The 21,216-nt window shown below is 36.5% G+C and overlaps 1 protein-coding gene across 1 annotated transcript in view; it reads right to left on the bottom strand.

Moving 5' to 3' along the window:
• The window catches only part of rnf17 (ring finger protein 17), a 234,783-nt gene that overhangs the window by 141,610 nt on the left and 71,957 nt on the right, over nucleotides 1–21,216 (bottom strand). Inside the window, exons 8-10 of the mRNA XM_051926656.1 lie at nucleotides 17,908–18,153; nucleotides 7,018–7,162; nucleotides 1,732–1,847 (exon numbers count right to left, since the gene is read on the bottom strand). Coding sequence (XP_051782616.1) covers nucleotides 1,732–1,847; nucleotides 7,018–7,162; nucleotides 17,908–18,153 — 507 coding nt within the window. The remainder of the gene's footprint in view (nucleotides 1–1,731; nucleotides 1,848–7,017; nucleotides 7,163–17,907; nucleotides 18,154–21,216) is intronic.

Genomic DNA, 21,216 nt, shown 5'->3' on the forward strand with positions numbered 1-21,216 from the left:
AAGACTTCCTGTTTCTGGTAGTGTGCTTTGATGCAAAGACTTGAATACTAAAAGAAAAGGAAAAGGAAGTTTGCTGATTTAAACATAAAAGTGATCATTTTTTGTAATCTCTCATACATAAATGTGCATATTGAATATTTATATAAATGGCACAAAACAAAGTTTCTTTCATAGGGACTGCAAACAAATATTTTTCAAATCCTGATAATTAAATCTCTCTATGCATAAAGCGATAATGTGTTCAGTATCCATGGCCTTGCCTGGATGTTGTTTGGTGTCCACAAGAGGGTGGGAATGTCCGATGAATGTTCACGTCGTCCACAACAGAGCTGTAATGTGCAACGAAGAAAGGCAACAAGAAGCACAAACAAAGAAGGGCTAACATATTTGGTGAACAGAGGTTTGTAAATGCACAACACATTTGAAATAGAAAGACTTACCATTGTACCATTAAACTCGTTTTTAACAAATGGGTGTTTTGCTATGCTTGTTACTTATATTTTAAGACAGTAAAATATTTGAATAGTATTTAAAAATGATTATTTAGGGACGAAGGTACAAATTCAAGGTATTTTAAATACTAGATACAATAACAGATATTTAATTGATTGGTTTACTGTGCTTTTTTATTTCTATTGCTATTATATACTATACTTATATACTATGCTATAGAAAAATGGTAACAAATCATACTTGTCATTTAGACATATAATGTTTAATCTGAACAGATTTTTTTTTTTTAACAAAAAAGGGAAAACAATGTGAAGCTAACAAAAAAATATGGACAGAGAAGTTAAGAGCATTGGAAAGTAGAATATCCTTAAATAATGTGTGAAGTGAAAAGCAGTTATTATGTAATATATTATTGCATGTTTAAAAAAATGTTTAATTAATACACTCAGTATCAAATAAAACATATCAATCACAAGAGTTTGATTATTTCTGAAGTCTCTGACATGGATGACTATAAATTTCAAGTAATTCAAGCTAATTACATAGATTGCATGTGATTGATAATATTTTATTAAATAGTCACATGTTTGTGAATTAGCAATGTTAAAAGACAGTAAAAGCAAGAAAAAGAAATAAAAATTTTTTTAAATTAAAATACTTAAAATCTTCTTGATATACAGATTCACACATTACAAAAAGCAACAATATAAATAATTGAAATAAATTACAGAATGTAAGCAAAATGAGGCTTATCTTGTGGCATAACTACCCAAAGTAAGTATAGAAAGGCTTTGGCTTTTTCCAGACAACCCAAAAGTCTGACAATGTATCTACTTAAATGAACCTTGAGGAAAACTTATAAAAAATAATACATTTGCATTTAAAAGTTTGAAATCACACAGAAATGTACTAGTTTTGGTTCATCATTAATTAATCATATCGAAATGCTAACTGGTTCCAGTTGTGGTAACACAATTACAAAGTTTCTCTAAAAACCAATTAAGGATGAGGAGTTTACCATTAGGACATTGGAGTAGTGCCTGATGAAAACGGGACCACTGGTTAGGTTTCAGAGTGATGTGTGAAAAATAAACATAAATAAGTAATTCCAAACATTAAAGGCCATTTGCAGCATTAGTAATGACTATTATAAAATCAATTTAATGGAATGTAGAATCAAAAATTATTAATTTCTATCAAAAACATTAACTTTTTTGGGTGATTACAAGTGAACAGTCAATCAGCACAACTTTGTCACAAAGCAATAATTTTGTTTACCTTATGCCACTTATTGAGCATTCCAGCGCCATACCTTCAGAGTTATATTCCTCTTTTAACTTTCGTACCATGCTAATATCTGATATTGTTTTATAGCCAAAATCAATACACAGTACCTAAAACAAAGAAGAAAAATCAGTTGTTCATTCATATTTGGAAATTAAGTGACAATTCTATGATATTCAGTACAAAACAACCCAATTCAGCATTTAATAAATTATATAGTGTGAATTTTTTCTAGCAGAACATATACATTTTAACAAACAGTTAAAAGCTATATTTATATTTGGAAAGACAAAAACATTTGAATGTAAAAGGCTTAAAGAAAGCAATCAGTATGTGCAAAATAACAGCTTGTCATAATTCAGTGCATAGAATAATGCATACTACTCCTCACTCTGTCCTTAATGTAGCACTGAAACTGTCCTACCCCTGTTATGAAAAGCAAGAGGTATACAACAAAAATGTTCTTATTATGGATAAATGCACCTTCAAGTTAAGAGAGATTTAGCAGCAATGGTGCTTTGGTTGACAAGAGTTGAATGTGAGGTTGGATACACCTATCAGTAAAAAGATACAGTACATATGTATATCAATGGACGGATTATGGAGGGAAAAAGGGGTTATGTATGGAAAATTAAAACAAAAAACATGAACTAGCAGTGTAGAATCACTGAATACAAAATGAAGTTGTAGGTAAAATAAAATGAAGAAACATGAATGACATACTCTAATTTATTAATGAATGTGATCCATACCCATAACTAAAATAACTCAACACTATTGAGAATATTCAAAATTTAAACCCTTGGGAGAAATTGCAATGGTAAACCACCAAAATGCCTTACACAATTACTGAAAATAGGAAACTGGCTGCATGAACAAAGACCTAATGCTAAGTACTGGAGTTTTATCCTACAACTTGAAAATGGTGACATGAGTCATCTGGGGTTTACATGTGGATTCAGTCACAGAGGTCAGCAACACGAGTCAGACTAGATTCCTAATTTTAGTGACTTGCTTAAAAATAATTTAAAAATGACTCAACTTGACTTAGACTTGCTTACTGATGACTTGTGACTTTTACATAAAATAAATGGCTTGCAAAGTCTTGTGTTATAATGCAATAATTATTTTTCTTTTCTTCTTTCTGTTAAAAAACCTGCATAAATCTTCATTACTAATGAGTGCGTTTTGAAGACAATGGCAATGGAGGGATTAGCACCAGGAATTATGAATTTTGAATATTTTCAATTTACTGCAGACAGCACTGTAAAGAATGGAATGATCGTGTGCAAGATCTAAGAGTCAAGAATCACTGACATGACAATGTGTTCAGACAGTGACACTTGCTAGAAAGTTGAACCTAAGAACTGATTGATGTGTCATTGTCCAAATATTGTACCACTTCAGCTGAAGATCTTTGTTTGTCTCCTTAGCACCATGTTAGCTCTGCTCATTCTGATTTGAGCTGCTCCACATACAGTACATGAAAAACCAAATATAACAGCAAAAGTTCCCATGAAAGTACATAACATAAAAGTTATGCAAAAACACTTCTATTTTATGTTGCCTGACTTTTGAATTAAATGCCAAATGAGCATGATATCGCAATTATACCAAAGCATTTCTCCCATTATTATGAAGTTCAGTAAATGTGTCTACTACTTTGTACATGTCGAAGCTCTCTGTGTGTGGCTGTCATTAATGGAAAGAAAATTCTTCTCGGCAACATCTATACTGCTTATTCTGAGCAAGTACTTTTATAATCTGGTCAGTTTACCAGAGCTTCTCATAAATTTTTTACATTTTACATCACATCTTCAATCTTTTATAACAACCTTTATTCAGTTTTTGTAAACTTTTGTTTACTAGAGGGGGTTGTGGTTAAATGAAGAACAGAACCCGAGTAGGGTGAATTAGAACTATTTGTATCTTACCACTAAAAAAAACCCTTAAAGTTACAGTCAGTCCTGTCTACTTGACTCTCCCTCATAGGCAGTGCTTTCATCCGGTTACCTTGTTGACCAGGTGTTTAGTCATGGAGGGGTAATGATGTGGCCGCATTTCTCAGAAATAAGTGATTAAATCTAATTTTCTGAAAGTGCAATGTATTCTAAATGATGGGGGAGTGTTGAAATATTTAGTTAATATGCTAAATTATGTAAACAAATTATTGTAAAATGTGGCTTGATTGAGTAATTTTACTCTGAAGTTGGTGGTATGGTGGCGCATTGTAAGTGCTACTAACTCACAGCCTGGGTTCATGTACCAGGTTCTCTCTTTATTCACATGGGTTTCCTTCCACAGTCCAAAGACTTGCAGGTTAGGTGGATTGGTAATGCTAAATTGGCCCCTGTTGTGTGTGTGTTTGCGCTTGATAGACTGGTGCCCTGTCCAGGTGTTGTTCCTGCCTTGTACCCTATGCCTGCTGGGGATCCAGCTTCCCTGCAATTGTACTCAAGGTACAGTGGGCTTAGAAAATTAATGGATGGATACTCTGACGTGACAGAACCTTTCAAAATTTATTTTCTTTTAAATACTGACACAGTTCATATATGATAAAACAGTGGAAAATCTACAGTATAATATATATGCAAATTACTTAATTATCTTTGTCATTACAAGTGCTATATTAGTTATTAAATAGACACATTTGCTTCATCTTCTATCTCTGACCTATTTTAGTTGCTGAGACATTTTAAGTTGACTTACTGACAGTGGTGGCTACCAACATGGGAATAAATAATAATTTTTTTTTTTTTTTTTAATTTTTTGCATTTATATAGCGCTTTTCTCACTACTCAAAGCGCTTAGCAAATGCAGGTTAAGGGCCTTGCTTAAGGGCCCAACAGAGCAGAGTCCATATTGGCATTTACGGGATTCGAACCGGCAACCTTCCAATTGCCAGTGCAGCTCCCTAACCTCAGAGCCACCACTCCGCCTACATTGTACAAAATACAATCATATCCGCTAGAAGCATGCCTGTCATTCAAACATTTGCCTGTTCTTTGATAATTAACAAGTATACATAATTTTATGCAAAATACATTTTTTTCTCATTATAAAAATCACTAAAACGACAAGTAGCATTCTGATTGGGTGGGCACAGATCCCACAATGACAGGTCTGTATGGACTGTCTATTACATACCCCAGGTTGAACATAAGTATACTTTGGTCAAATGTCAGTGATTTAACTTTGAAGTCATGCAAACTAAATAGAGGATGCATGTTATGGACACCAGGATTATGAAATAGAGCAGGAAGATGGGGTATTAGTAAACAACCCTAAAGGACCCAAATGGCAAATAATTAAATGCTCACCTTTAAGTCCTAGTAGTGGAGGTAGCTGTAAACAGGTGCAACAAAAATTTTTTTGGTGCCTGTTCTGGCAGCTACCCTAGGACTTGTTGGTAGTAAAAAATTGTAAAAGAGGCCGTCAGGTTAAAGTAAGGTCTTTTCTGCAACGTTAAGGGATACACATTTAACAAAGATACTGGCAGGCAATGAAGGCAACAAGCTGAGTAAAGGCTGAAGCTAAGGCCTTTGTGTGGATGGAGTTTGTTGAAGTCACAGTGACTTTAAGATGGTTTGAAAGAGGTTCTGACCATTCATAAAATGACTTGTGAAGGGTATGCAGGGATCTTGCTAAAGTTGCTCTCAGCAATGGTAGAAAACGTAAACCTTAACTAGAAACGTCATTTAAAAGTGAAAGGATAATTTTTACTATCCTCAGAGTGGACAGTACTGTAAGAATTTGTTAGGACCAAAATTCACTTAAGTGATTAAATAGTTTAATAATGGTAAGACCACAAGAGTAGATGTGATCTGGCAGGAAATACTAAAAGCAATGAATATTATTCCTGTGATGAGTGGAAACCTGCTGGGATTGAACAGACTGGTAGACTGAATTGATGGTATAAATAAGAGGGTGGGTTCTAGTTATTCAGGGTTCAGTCTCCTCAGCCTCCCTGGGAAAAATGACGCCAGAATACGTGATTGGAGACTTTGTTTGAAAGGTGAACTTCAGATACAAAATGTACAATGAAAATGTCATGATACTTGAAGCTTGAATCAGGACTTTTCTCTGAATCCACCCCTGATATAGGGCGAACTTATTTCAAGTTTGTTGAAGAAAAAAAAAAAAAGAATAAAAAGGTAATGCTTTTATGGATTTGAGATACTGCAAAAGAATTATAAAATATCTGAAACCTGAATACTAAAACAGACTAAGTTTATCATACATGTTTTGTGAGCATGTTCCTTGCCAAATACAGAAGGAGAAGCCTACTTTTATGCATTGTGCACAATGTGGAACACACATTAAAATGATGATGGGAGATATATATCAGCAGTAGTGATGTGTGAACCCCACTGAATTCACACTGCCTCAAGTTTGGTAAAAATGCAGAAAGGATCAGAAATTTTGGCAAACTCTGTGAAGGCGGTTTGTTCCTGTCACTATGCATTCTACAATACATAATGAGGAGCATAATATGCTTAACATAGTAGTAAAGACACAATGTACTGTAGGCATACAATGAATCTATACAGAATAAATAACAAAGAATTTTCTTAACATTCTTATTATGATAAGCAGATGTAGCCCTCAAATGAAAATACTGTGAGTTGTATGTCCTAACGTGTATTTCAATGCAGGTCATGCTGTGAAGTATAATAAGGTTTTTTTTCCTTAAAAAAGAAATAGAAATGCTTGCAAGGGGCATATCCAGCTGCAGTACTGATCAGGGTAGTGACATTGCACGTGTGTGTAAACGCTGTTCATGCATATAAGAAGCAGATTGGGGTGGGCCATAAAGTGTGAGGTGGAGTATGCTTACTTTATGCAGTCTGAAGTTTCTGCACATGAGTGTTTCAAATCGTGCAAGTAATACAGATTGGGTAGTGATAGCTAGTCCAAATTTGGCTGCTACAGCTTTGTGCTGTAAAACACAAAGACAAAACACTATGGCATGCTGGGCAAAAATTGTGTGCCTAAGCCAGTTACACAATGAATTTTCAGTGAAAAATTCAGCAATGTCACTGGAAAACCAAGCAAATTGATGCAAGAAATGTTTTGGTAAATTTGCTAAACAACACTAATTACTGCCAATGACGTTTAGAAAGAGTAGGTGACATACTAGAATAAATGACAGAAAATCAGTATAAAAGATTTATCTTGTTTTCAACTCTGAAAGCAATATTTTGCTTCAAAATAAATTGATCAATAATTATTTACAGATGCAGATTAAAAAAATTCCAAATAGCATTATGATGTGAAGACCTCAACAGATTTTTCTGTTACAACACTGAGGATCAGTCCCCTTTGCCAAAACCCATTTAAAAGCACAGCACAATTCATATTTTCCATCCATTTAATTTTCTCGGGTACTGATGATGAATACTCTTTCTCCATCTTGTCTTGAAATCTGAAGGAGAAAAGAAGAGACAGCATTAAAGATTTTAGAAAAGGAACGAAAATGAAATACAAAAAAAATTCTTTAAAGGGAGTATTTCTGTTATAAAATTTTATTACAATTAAAGAATAAAAACATTTATTTGATCAAACCAAATTTTTCAGTACAATTTTAATAAGTTTAATAGCAATTTGTAGGCAATTATAACCAGGGGCCATGCAATAAAGTTCTGTGAAAAACTGAACTGCAAGTATTATCACACACTAAATGTTAAAATATGAGACTTTTGAATCTTTTACTCAGTTGTTTGCTACTCTGAACGCTGCATTGCAACAAACATTACATTATATAAATATATGACACGGTCTTAGGTTTACACCAAAGAAGTGTAAATAGCAATACACAAAAATAAGATATCCGTATTTAAAATTCAACACACATCAATTCAACAAGTCAGTGAGCCTAAACGACCCTGTCTTGAATGACTTTGGTCACCTAAAGATTCACTGAGGTTTGTAGAACAGAGGCAAAATGATTGTTGACCTAAGCACTGTTCACAATGACTTGCACTGTGGTAGCCTAAAATAAAACAAGGGGTACATCGATTGTGCAGATCAAGCACTAACATTCTACTTCCTCACGTGCAAGCAAGAGAAAAAATGCCCCATTTGCATTGTCAGGACTTTATCAAAACATATCATACAAAGGACATTTACTAAATCTGAATCAGTACAGCTATGGGCACTAGACATACCTTTCCTACTGTATTTATGTTGATGTTTTGGTGTTTACAATTCAGTTTTGCAAGGAGACAGATTCTCTTCAACTGCACTGTACACAATTGTCACAGTTATAAAGATATATATCATATAAAATAACATTCATATTACCCTTCTAGTAAGAGTGGCATCAGAGAGTGGCAACAAGTTGTATGTTGACTAGCACATACAAGTAAGAATTTCACTTTATTTTACTTGTGGCAATAATGACCTAAAGTTATAAATATTGGTAGAGACGTAATGACATAATCATTCTTTATACATTTATATAGTGCTTTTCTCACTACTTGCACGTATGACATAAAGGTTTCTGTATTTCCCTTTTATTGTTTTCGCCCTTTCATGATAAATATGCTTAGTAAGAAGTTAACAAAACAGGCTACTCCCAACATAATCAAAATCTACATAATAAACTGTATTGTAATGAACAGATTCCTCTGCAAACAGGTGATGTAAATGAATGGAATAGAAATGGAAATTAATGCTAAAGGCTAAGTAGCATTACATATCTTTTCTAGCAAATTCCTGTGGCAGCCTTTACATACACTTTGTGAGTCTGACAGGCAAGACTGTGTTGGTTTGGACATGTGCAGAGGAGAGATGCTGAGTATATTGGGAGAAAGGTATTAAGGATAGAGCTGCCAGGCAAGAGGAAAAGAGGAAGACCTAAGAGGAGGTTTATGGACGTGGTGAGAGGGGACATGCAGGTCATGCAAGAGGCAGAGGACAGAAAGATATGAAAAAAGATGATCCGCTGTAGCGAACCCTACAGTGGCATGCTCCTGTGAAGCCAGTCATGTAGCAATGCAGCAATGAGGAATAGGGAATGTTCCTATCATGGATGTCAGAAACAAAGTATAAGGCATCAGATAGATGAGATTCTCTATGTCCTACAAAAGAAAGGAAAAAGGAAAAAAAGCACTAATGTTGCATCTGAAATTGCTGTAGCTGTTAACCATTCATACAGTGCTGGTTCCACCAAGCAGCACATTATTGGCTGCTGTAAAAAAGAAGTGAGCACAACCAAACTGGAAGGTTGGCACTGTATATAAATGTGACATTTTCAATTGTTTAAATTGACGTGGTCTAGTGATAAGATCATCAACTGCGATAAGAAAATCTGGCATTCCAAACAATTTCAAATTCTGTAATATGACATCGACTTATGAGAAAAGCTGTGGAAAAATCATCCAATTTGAACTCAAAATCATGCTATTTGTACTATACTGTACATACTGTATATATGCTTCTTGTGTTGGAACATCTGATAATGAATTTTATTATAACAAACTAAAGTCCACGTAAAAAGAGTTCTAATCTGAACAGACTACTTAAAGGGATCCCTGTTCTCTAATGAAGTTGTGTACTTTAATATCTAAAATGCAAAAAACTTTGAGAAAACAACTTATTTCATTTTTAAAAAGTAAATGCTTCTTAACCTCCGATTGGACTTCTACATTTAAAAATAAGCTGTGTATTTTTAGTTCACTTATGTAATTTTTTTAAAGGGATGGAAAAAGCTCTGCAAGAGTTACATATAATGAAACATTCACAGGCTAAAGGTAAACCATGCAAACATGATTGGTAACTAGCGGAACTGATGATTCTTTTTTGAGTTCAGACGTGCAACTATGACTTAATGGAATTGGAATCTAAAAAAAAAAAAAAAAAGTAGTACAAGCCATGGGTAAACATCGAAAGAATATTACATACAGTATAATTCACTGAATAGGCAGCTTTGCTTTAATGTTACTGTAGCTGCGTTTACCAAAAATTACCAAAGTTCTGCAGCTTCAGCATGCTTAATGGGATTCTGCCAAAAAACTTGACACATTGAAATTATTCCACAGACAAAATATCTTCTTTTTTAAAAGCTTTAGTTAAAATTCAAAGTAAAACAGTTCACACAAAAGTAGACACAAAATTGATAAACAAGATCTTTTCTTTTTTGCTGTAAGTAAAGTTCTGTTTAAAGCCTATAAATCTTGTTTTATTTCTTTAAATTTGCTTATACAGTCTAACAATTTCTAAATGATAATAATACATTTTATTTATATAGCGCCTTTCCAATGCTCAAGGCGCTTTACAGAGTTTAAGAACGAACGGCAGGGTATACAGTAATCCCTCCTCCATCGCGGGGGTTGCGTTCCAGAGCCACCCGCGAAATAAGAAAATCCGCGAAGTAGAAACCATATGTTTATATGGTTATTTTTATATTGTCATGCTTGGGTCACAGATTTGCGCAGAAACACAGGAGGTTGTAGAGAGACAGGAACGTTATTCAAACACTGCAAACAAACATTTGTCTCTTTTTCAGAAGTTTAAACTGTGCTCCATGACAAGACAGAGATGACAGTTCCGTCTCACAATTAAAAGAATGCAAACATATCTTCCTCTTCAAAGGAGTGCTTGTCAGGAGCAGTGACTGTCACAGAGATAGAGAAAAGCAAACAGATCAATAGGGCTGTTTTTCTTTTAAGTATGTGAAGCACTGCGGCACAAAGCTGTTGAAGGCGGCAGCTCACACCCCCTCCGTCAGGAGCAGACAAAGTGAGACAGAGTTTGTTTTTCAATCAAAAATCAATACGTGCCCTTCGAGCTTGTAAGTATGCGAAGCTCCGTGCAGCATGTCGTTTCAGGAAGCAGCTGCACAAAAGATCACAACGTGAAGATAATCTTTTAGCATTTTTAGACGAGCGTCCGTATCGTCTAGGTGTGCAAACAGCCCCCCTGCTCAATCCCCCTACGTCAGGATCAGAGAAAGTCAGCGCAAAAGAAAGAGAAAAGTAAGCCGGGTAGCTTCTCAGCCATCTGCCAATAGCGTCCCTTGTATGAAATCAACTGGGCAAACCAACTGAGGAAGCATGTACCAGAAATTAAAAGACCCATTGTCCGCAGAAACCCGCGAAGCAGCGAAAAATCCGCGATATATATTTAAATATGCTTACATATAAAATCCGCGATGGAGTGAAGCCGCGAAAGGTGAAGCGCGATATAGCGAGGGATTACTGTACAGTATATAGCATTGTCCTAAATCACATAAACAGAGAAGAGTAAGATAGTGAATTCAGAGAAAAGCCTAACAGGCAACATAATTGATGGTCTAGCACACACACACAGGTTACATGAGCATCTTGACATAGAGGTAAACTGAAAGAAGGGTAATAAAGTCAGGTTGCGCTAAAAGCCTTCCTCAACAGAGGAGTTTTGAGTTGTTTTTTAAAAGAATTCATGGAGTCAGCAGATCTAATTAATTTCGGTAGGTCATTCCAGAGTCTGGGCGCTATGCAGCTGAAGGCCCTGTCACCCATGGAGTGTAGATTAGTGTGAGGCACAGCAGGATTGCCAGAATCAGAGGATCTTAGTGGGCGGACAGGCACATAGTGATGTAGAAGGTCACTGATGTAGTTTGGTGCAAGGTCATTTAAGGCTTTGTAGGTTATTAATAGAATTTTATATTCAATTCTTTAAGACACGGGGAGCCAGTGAAGACGATGCAGGATGGGTGTTATGTGCTCGTTGCTGCTGGTTCGAGTAAGGACTCTTGCAGCCGAGTTTTGAATAAGCTGGAGCTGTGATATAAGATTAGAAGGGGCACCTGCCAGTAGGGAATTACAATAATCGATGTGAGATGTGATAAAAGCATGGACAAGTTTCTCAGCATTAGAAAAGGAGAGGAAGGAGCGAACACGGGATATGTTATGGAGGTGAAAGTGATAAAGTTTCTTAATGTGATTTATGTGAGCGGAATAAGAAAGGGAGGAATCAAAAATGACACCAAGATTCTTTGCAGTAGAGGCAGGTCTGATGAGATCACCCCAAGATGGACTGGGAAGGAGCTCATTTTATTAAGCTGCACTTTGGTCCCAATTTGCAGCAGGAGTTCAGTTTTGTTGCAGTTTAATTTTAAAGAGTTCTGCTCCATCCAGGTATTAATTTCACTGAGGCAGATTGTGAGCTGAGAAAGCTCTGATGAAGTTCCACTTTTAACATTGAAATATCGTCTGCATAAAAATGATAACCCAGTCCAAAGCTACGAATAATATGGCCAAGGGGAGGCATATAAATACAGAAGAGTTCAGGGCCGAGGACAGAGCCTTGAGGAACTTCTTGTGTGAATGACACTGAGCTGGATCTGATGTTGCCAAGACTAACAAACTCTTGCCTATCAGTAAGGTAGGACTTGAAACACTGGAGGGCAGTGCCACAGATACCCAGCATATTCTCCATTCTGGACAGTACAATGTCATGTCTGACAGTGTCAAATGTTGCACTGAGGTCTAATAGAATTAATATGCTGGTTTGTCCAGAGTCTGCTGCCATAAACAAATCATTGGTTACACGTAGCAGAGCAATTTCACAGCTGTGCTGCACCCTGAAAACAGACTGAAAGGGTTCCATCAAATTATTAGAAGTTAAGTAGTTGGTGAGCTGGCAAGTTACAACACGCTCAAGAACTTTTGACAGATAAGGTAAGTGAGAAATAGGCCAAAAATTGCTAAGATTGTCAGCATCAAGGCAAGACTTTTTTAACATTGGGGTTACAGAAGCATTTTTAAAAGTGATCGTCACAGAGCCAGTGTCAAGGGATGTGTCTATTATTGTTGTAATAGCCGGGATTATGGCATGAAGGCAGGATTTAAGTAGTGTGCTGGGGATGGGGTCCAGTACACAAGTAGTCGGCCTCATCTTACAAAGTAGGTTATTAACAAAAGCGGATGTGACTGGCGAGAACTTCAAGAAGGAGCTGGATGGAATGGGAAGACAGGGAAAGATATAAACAGATGATGTATTTACTTTAGTTGAATTATTTAGATCTTTAATTTTTTTACGGAAAAAGTGGAGGAAATTCTCACAGACTTCAGTAGAAGAGGTAGTTGGGCCAGATGCAGGTTCAAGTAGTTTATTAACTACAGAAAACAAAACCCTTGGGTTATCGTGGCCACAATCTATTATTCTGCCATAATGGGTGTTCTTGGCAGCGGTTAGTGCTTCTCTATAAGCTCTTTGGTGGTCAGAGAAAGCCTGGATGTGCACGGTGAGGCCAGACTTACGTGACATTCTCTCAAGGCGTCGGGAAGCTGCTTTCATAGATCGCAAATCTGAGTTATACCAAGGAGCTGACGCTTAAAGGAAACCTCCTTATGTTTTAAAGGAGCGCTTTTATCTAATGCTGAATGAAGGGCTGTGTTATAGTGGTCAACAAGACTATCTTAGTGTTGGTGGAATAGGTGAAGACAGTAAAAGATCAAAAATGGATCCAGAAAGAACATGGTCAGAAAACTGCCTGCTTATCCCATTTTCATACTGTAAATGAGTCGCTCTGTCCCTGCTAGCACTGGGACCTATTCTAAACAACAACTGACTCAATTAACACACTGTATCTTAGTTATAGCAAAGAAAATTCTATCTCTTATTAACTTACAGGGGATAAAAGACTATACCATTGTCTATGGCAATGAAAGAAAATTATATTCTATTCAAATTAAGCAAACACCAATAAGTTTAACTTTCCATTAACTTTCTAAGATTGGCTCTTACAATAACAATAAATGTTAACGTTTACAACAGATGTCTTGGATTTGTACAGTTCTTTTTAAAACTTGTCATCATCCATACTTTACAGGTCTTCTGTTCTTCAACCTGTGGGGTTTTTCTGGGATCTGTTATATGGTCTTTTTATCTAGCATACTACTTCATTGTTTAGTTCAATGTTAAGTAGTAATTTTGTTAGCCCTGTTCAGTACCTTATGATAAACTATTCTGTAAAAAGTGCCATATAAAATAAATATTACTTGAAATATTCAAACAGATGAACTGGAATTACAAAAGTCTCCATGGGAATTAATTTATATTAATCTTGTAGATCTGATGCATGAAAAAATGATTACAGATGCTAAGTTCTACAGTATATTTTTAACATGTATTTCTAGCTTTGACATTTATTTTTTCATGCTATTTTTTAGTTTTTATTTAGTTTTAGTCACATTTTATCAGCTGGTTTTATTCACATACATTTTTCTGCAAAGCAAAAATTATTTTTATTTTAGTCGAATTTTATCAATCATCTTGCATACTGGTCAAATTAATACATAAACACATGACACATACAATTCAAATATGTGTGACAGAGCTGAAAGGTCTGATGATAACTTAACAGATCAAGGCTACATTGTAATCAAATGATGCATGAATTAGGTAACAAGTATGCTAAGAATTAAGCCTGAGCCACTGAACCTGTGATTTAAAAATGTTAGGCACAATAACTCTAGGTTACCCTGTTTCAAAACACTATATACAGCAAATTAATGATTTAAAACAAAACTGATGCATTTATTTATAGGTTTCTGCTACTTGAATCAATGCATCATTTTCTAATGTTTAAATCTGTATTGCTGGATTTTTCCAGACGATGATGTGTTAGGGGATCAGTGATCTGATGACAACTGAAACACTGGTGTTAATGTAGAGGCTTAATTTAGAAGCAAATAGTGCTGAAGTAAATAGTAATATCTACGCTAACATTATGGCTTTGAGGTTTTAATGAATATACTGGCAACTACACATCCATTTCATGAACATAAGCACAAAGTGTTGCAAAAATCAAAATGATAAAAAATTTGTGTTGTTTTTGTTTAGTCCTAACTTTTAGATATTTTAAAGCTTTATATTTAATTTTTTAAGAAATTATTTTTGTTAACTACATGCATTGTTTTAGTTAACAACAAAAACCACTGGTTCCACCTATATTTAAACTACATGTCCAATTGTAATTTTTTGAACTCCAAACTTCAGTTTCATTTATCAGTAGTTCACCATAAATTATGTCTTACATGAATAAAAGCAGCAATCCACTTTTAAGTAAAATTAAGCACATCAAACTCAACCCAGCATTATACCAACTGTACTATGATAGAACTACCCCAGAAATATTTCCAAAAAACTCAGATTTTTGTATTCTTTGACATAGCTTTAAATACCTGTGTCTCTTTTCCCATTTTCATTTGAAAATTAATCATTTATGTAGAATTGTACGCTTAATTGTATCCAAATGCTGACTATTATCAAAGAGCAGTGCAGACATAGTTGCAAAGAATGCTGAATGGGTAAGTACAGAAACTACTTCAGCTCCATATTCACTTATCTGCTCGTTATAGTACATTACATAAAAATGAGCAGAAAAATGAATGGTAATGAAATAATTGCCCTGATTGAGCATTTACAAGAAAATTTTTGTTTTACCAGCCAATTAAGTTCTGCAGCATTGTGATTATTGTGAGAGATGGCACGGAGGGACTGTCATGCCAGCTGGAGCAGTACCTGAATCCTTACCCAGCTGGGACACCAGTATGATGGAAGACATTGGAAGACAGTGACTTCAGGTCATTGTCTTCCCCTACATGATAGATGGCAGCCTCCCTGGGTTGGAGACACCTACAGGACATAGTGTGACTTGTAGTTCTGTGGGACAGCCCTGTTGGAATCCGTGGGGACCTCCAGAGGATGTTTCAGCCCCACCCATAAGTACTCCAGAGCCACACTTTAGGGACACTGGAAGTGTTCTTGGGTTTTGTAGAACAGGAGCAGCCAGCTTCAGGGTGGTGAGCCAGAGTCGGAAGTAAGGAGTAAAGAATAGAGACGGAAGAAGTACAGAGTGATATAGTTTATAGTGTGGGAAATGCTTATATAAGAAAGAGTTTCACACAATTAAAACCCTTTGTTATGTACCACAACTTATGGCTGTACTGTTGTATTGGGTGTTTGGGGTGCTGCACCACCCCCTGGTAGTAACATTACATATGTCTGATACATATGGTTGTTTAGCAACCTGAGGGTTGTAGGTTTAGATAACAAGACGATTGTGATTTATGAAGGTAAATTGCTTAGAAATGTGCGTATAGCTGAATTTATGAATCTGATTTTTTTTTTTGTACGCGTTTACATGTTTTTGGCATACACATTTCAAAACCCCTGGGATGTATATTGCACAAGAAGCATGTTTGTAACAAGAAAAAAAACTACATTGGCAGCTTAGCTTACTTCATATCAGCATTCCAACATGCTGCACCATTGGCAGACTCACCTGTTAAGTCCACACTATATAGGAATCAAATATGAACATTTTAAAAAGTAAACCTTTTGTTTAAAAATCTGCTCACATACAAAGAAAGAATGTTTTGAATATGTATCTAAATTTAGCTCTGTTATTCAGTTTTTAAGTCTCACTGTACGTACACGTTTAAAGTGTTTTTTGCAGAAATAATTAAGTTTTATTACTATGTACTTTTTTGGCATATGCCAAAGGTGACTTGCAACATTTTCAGATACAAAAGCCAAATTTCTTTGGTTTATACAAAAGAAGCATTGGCAGGTGTCTAGATAAGGGTATGGAAGGCTAGCCAGCTGAGGTGAGAGATGTGGAGGCAATTGTGTTCTTAGGGCCTGTAAGGATCACTCTGCAGTTCCAGATCTCTGGACCTAGCTACTGGTGTTGAGACTTTAACAAGGTTCACTGTTGGAGGGCAATATCTAACAGACCAGCATTTAACACATCTTAGCACTTCCTTGAGACCCCTAAGGTGAAACCCTCCACCTGAACCTATGAAATGAGAAACATATGAATCTAGATCAAATTAATATTAAAAGCGTTAAGTATATTCATTGAAGGACGAAAATAAAATAAATGACGAAAATAAAATACAAAAACAAAAGATTAGATGCACAATATAAGTAATAGAAAAGTGATATTTTTGTAGCAGTTTAGAAGTGATGATACAGACCACTATATTTTACAAATTTCATTCCATTTATTATAAGATTACAAAAATTTGCTTGGATTCACCTCTTTGTTACTTCACTTTTATCCCACTACGAATGAGGTAACACCTGAAATAAAGCATTTCTTTTTATTGCTAACATCCAATTAACATATGGTTACAAAATTCAAGTCTTGCAATAGTTAAAATTTACTTACTTCCAATTACATGCATCTCAAGCTTCACACTTACTTTTAGTCAAACAGCACTGCTAAGATTTACAATTTAATATTTCAAAGCATAATATCTAAGTGATAAAGCAGTTCAGTATTTCTCCAGTCCCACACAGGAAATCGAGGGGGGAAAAAAAAACATACACATACGTGAACTAAGATTTTCAAGCTATTTATCATAAGAAATTACAAAATTGCTCAGTTCAGGTTTTAATAGGTGACCTTCAAAACTTCCTAAGGTTTTGGGGAGGAAATTGACCAGAATTATGCCAGTGTCATTCTCACATTCAGTCCATTACGTAATGTGAAATTGCTCTTACGTATTAATCACATTTTTCTAACCAATTCCTATGCATGCACTACATCTCTAGTCCAGATCTGGCCCAATCCGGTTTTTAGGCTAAGCTTTTGCCAGTGGGCAAATGTGGTCACGTTTAATGACACAGGTGAAGTGATTTGCTCAAGGTTACACAATATCAGTAGCAAGATTTGAACCACCACCTCAGGGTCTGAAATCCAAAGCCTTCTCCACTATGCCATACTGCCTAAGGATGTGGTTTCAGATTTGTTAAGTAGTGTAAACATAAGCAAAAATATGAAGTTACAAGTTATTTCTCGTTAAATAACAGAGTGTATCAGTGTGCCATAGTACAGCATTGCTATTGATGCACCTTAAAGTGGACATGAGTTTGGATACTGTATATTATAATCGGATAGTGCAGCTGAACACTATGAAGAATGGGAATAATCATCCTAATCATTATCCAATTGATTTAAATATATGTATGAATTAACTCACAAAAACTTAATTGTAAAGACCAAAACATAATGAAAATGGTGATGTGACCAAAACCATGACTTTTTCCATGAGGACAACGCACATACACTTCCACATTCTGGTCCTGCTCCACTCCCACCAACCATTCCCCACCTCATCCAGGAATACTTCCCACTGATAGATTAGATTTTTGTGGGAAACAATACTTTACCTTTTAAGTACATTGTCTGCAGCAAGGAAATGGACAAAAATACTTCCAGGGGAGTTTACATGTGTTACTCTTACATCGTGCTCCTTCTGAAAATCAGTAAAGTAGCTTAAAGAAATATTCAGATCTGCAAATGAAATATCTTCTTCTTTTTGGTCTCCAAAATCTGCAGTCTCAGAGATAAGAACTGGAGAAATCTCACTTTCAACAGGTACATCCCAAACTTCAAATGATGGAAGATAAATATCTCTATATTCAAACACAAAAATAAATAAAAAATATTATACAAAATTAATTTTATTTTATTGATTAAATGTCAGCAAAGACTTTACATAAACTCAGTGATTGATCAAACATTTTATAACCCTGAAACAGACAAAATACACCAAGATAAAAAAACAAAGGCACCTAATACCAGAAACAAAACATGACTAAAGGTCTAACAGAAACATTAGCTAATGGAGCAAATGAGACCTAGTGAAACTTTAGCCCCAATCATTCAGATTTAAATAGAAATACATAAAACACAACCGATGAGAAATTATAATAATATCAAAAGAAGAGAAAGTCTTTGTTTGGAAAAGATGTGCAGTCTAAAAGGAACCAGACACAAACAAGACTATTAGCAACATATGACTCAGAGTACCTCTAACACGTCTGAACAATGCAACACATTCTTGTACATACAGTGCATCCGGAAAGTATTCACAGCACATCACTTTTTCCACATTTTGTTATGTTACAGCCTTATTCCAATATGGATTAAATTCATTTTTTTCCTCAGAATTCTACACACAACACCCCATAATGACAACGTGAAAAAAGTTAACTTGAGATTTTTGCAAATTTATTAAAAATAAAAAAATTGAGAAAGCACATGTACATAAGTATTCACAGCCTTTGCCATGAAGCTCAAAATTGAGCTCAGGTGCATCCTGTTTCCCCTGATCATCCTTGAGATGTTTCTGCAGCTTAACTGGAGTCCACCTGTGGTAAATTCAGTTGATTGGATATGATTTGGAAAGGCACACACCTGTCTATATAAGGTCCCACAGTTGACAGTTCATGTCAGAGCACAAACCAAGCATGAAGTCAAAGGAATTGTCTGCAGACCTCCGAGACAGGATTGTCTTGAGGCACAAATCTGGGGGAGGTTACAGAAAAATTTCTGCTGCTTTGAAGGTCCCAATGAGCACAGTGGCCTCCATCATCCGTAAGTGGAAGAAGTTCGAAACCACCAGGGCTCTTCCTAGAGCTGGCCGGCCATCTAAACTGAGTGATCAGGGGTGATGGGCCTTAGTCAGGGAGGTGACCAAGAACTCGATGGTCACTCTGTCAGAGCTCCAGAGGTCTTCTGTGGAGAGAGGAGAACCTTCCAGAAGGACAACCATCTCTGCAGCAATCCACCAATCAGGCCTGTATGGTAGAGTGGCCAGACAGAAGCCACTCCTTAGTAAAAGGCACATGGCAGCCTGCCTGGAATTTGCCAAAAGGCACCTGAAGGACTCTCAGACCATGAGAAAGAAAATTCTCTGGTCCAATGAGACAAAGATTGAACTCTTTGGTGTGAATGCCAGGCGTCACGTTTGGTGGAAACCAGGCACCGCTCATCACCAGGCCAATACCATCCCTACAGTGAAGCATGGTGGTGGCAGCATCATGCTGTGGGGATGTTTTTCAGCGGCAGGAATTGGGAGACTAGTCAGGATAAAGGGAAAGATGACTGCAGCAATGTACAGAGACATCTTGGATGAAAACCTGCCCCAGAGCGCCTTTGACCTCAGACTGGGGCGACGGTTCATCTTTCAGCAGAACAACGACCCTAAGCACACAGCCAAGATATCAAAAGAGTGGCTTCAGGACAACTCTGTGAATGTCATTGAGTGGCCCAGCCAGAGCCCAGACTTGAATCCGATTGAACATCTCTGGAGAGATCTTAAAATGGCTGTGCACCGACACTTCCCACCTGACCTGATGGAGCTTGAGAGGTGCTGCAAAGAGGAATGGGCGAAACTGGCCAAGGATAGATGTGCCAAGCTTGTTGCATCATATTCAACAAGACTTGAGGCTGTAATTGCTGCCAAAGGTGCATCGACAAAGTATTGAGGAAAGGCTGTGAATACTTATGTACATGTGATTTCTCAGTTTTTTTATTTTTAATAAATTTGCAAAAACAATCAAGTAAACTTTTTTCACATTGTCATTATGAGGTGTTGTATGTAGAATTCTAAGGAAAAAAATGATTTAATCCATTTTGGAATAAGGCTGTAACATAACAAAATGTGGAAAAATCAATGCGCTGTGAATACTTTCCAGATGCACTGTATACATTAAAAAAAATACATCTTAAATCAAAAATACTGTGCTGATTCAAGTAATTATACGTTTGTTTTGGAATACATTAATATTATTATATTACAAATATATCTGACATATATTTAAAAATACTATGCCGGGTATTTGCACACCACTGCATCTTAATACATAATTCGACAGTCTCCTCACTCACTCACTCGCGTCTGTCCGTCCGAAGCCAAATGCGCAGTCGCCTTCTGCTCATGTCCGAAGCCGAATGCGCAGTCGCCCGAAAAACCTTACGAGACCGACATCACGGCAGGCGGCGGATTTACGGCCGTGAAAATTCAAAGAGAAAGGCGACTTCGACCGACATCCAACCCCAGCATCATGGGAGGCGGCGGATTTACGGCCGCAAAAATTCAAAGAGAGATGCGACTTAGATTAAAGCTCTAGAGGCCTGAAAGGCGATTTTGAGTACAGCTCAAGGCCTAATTACGCATTCATTCAATACACCTATATCAGGTTTGTGGTGCTTATACTTATTATATATTATACTATTCCACTCGTGCCCGTTTCATCTTACATTGTCAAAACGGGCTCTTTGTCTAGTTTTTCATAATTTCTAATCTATATGCTCCACAAAGCCCCACTTGGGCAAAGCAGGCACCACAGTCAGGATTATTTTTCCACTGCCAGTCTCATTGACTGGAGAGGTAGCTCAATGCTTTGCATCTTGATGCCGAAATTTTCAGATACGTCGTCCATCATAGGCTGCATTACACAAGTCAGAGTACAGGAAGGTTGTAGAGGACTTCGTCTTGTGGGACAGGGACAACAACTTGCAACTCAACATCACCAAGACAAAAGAGCAGGTGGTGGACTTTAGGTGTGCCAAGTAGCCCGGAGACCTGTCACCATCCGGGGGGAGGACGTGGAGCAGGGCTACAAAGACCTAGCAGTCCATATAAACAACAAATTGAATTGGTCTAACAACACAGTGGTGCTATATAAGAA

Source organism: Erpetoichthys calabaricus, chromosome 4 (assembly GCF_900747795.2).
Source record: "Erpetoichthys calabaricus chromosome 4, fErpCal1.3, whole genome shotgun sequence".
In the NCBI taxonomy this organism is placed as follows: domain Eukaryota; kingdom Metazoa; phylum Chordata; class Cladistia; order Polypteriformes; family Polypteridae; genus Erpetoichthys; species Erpetoichthys calabaricus.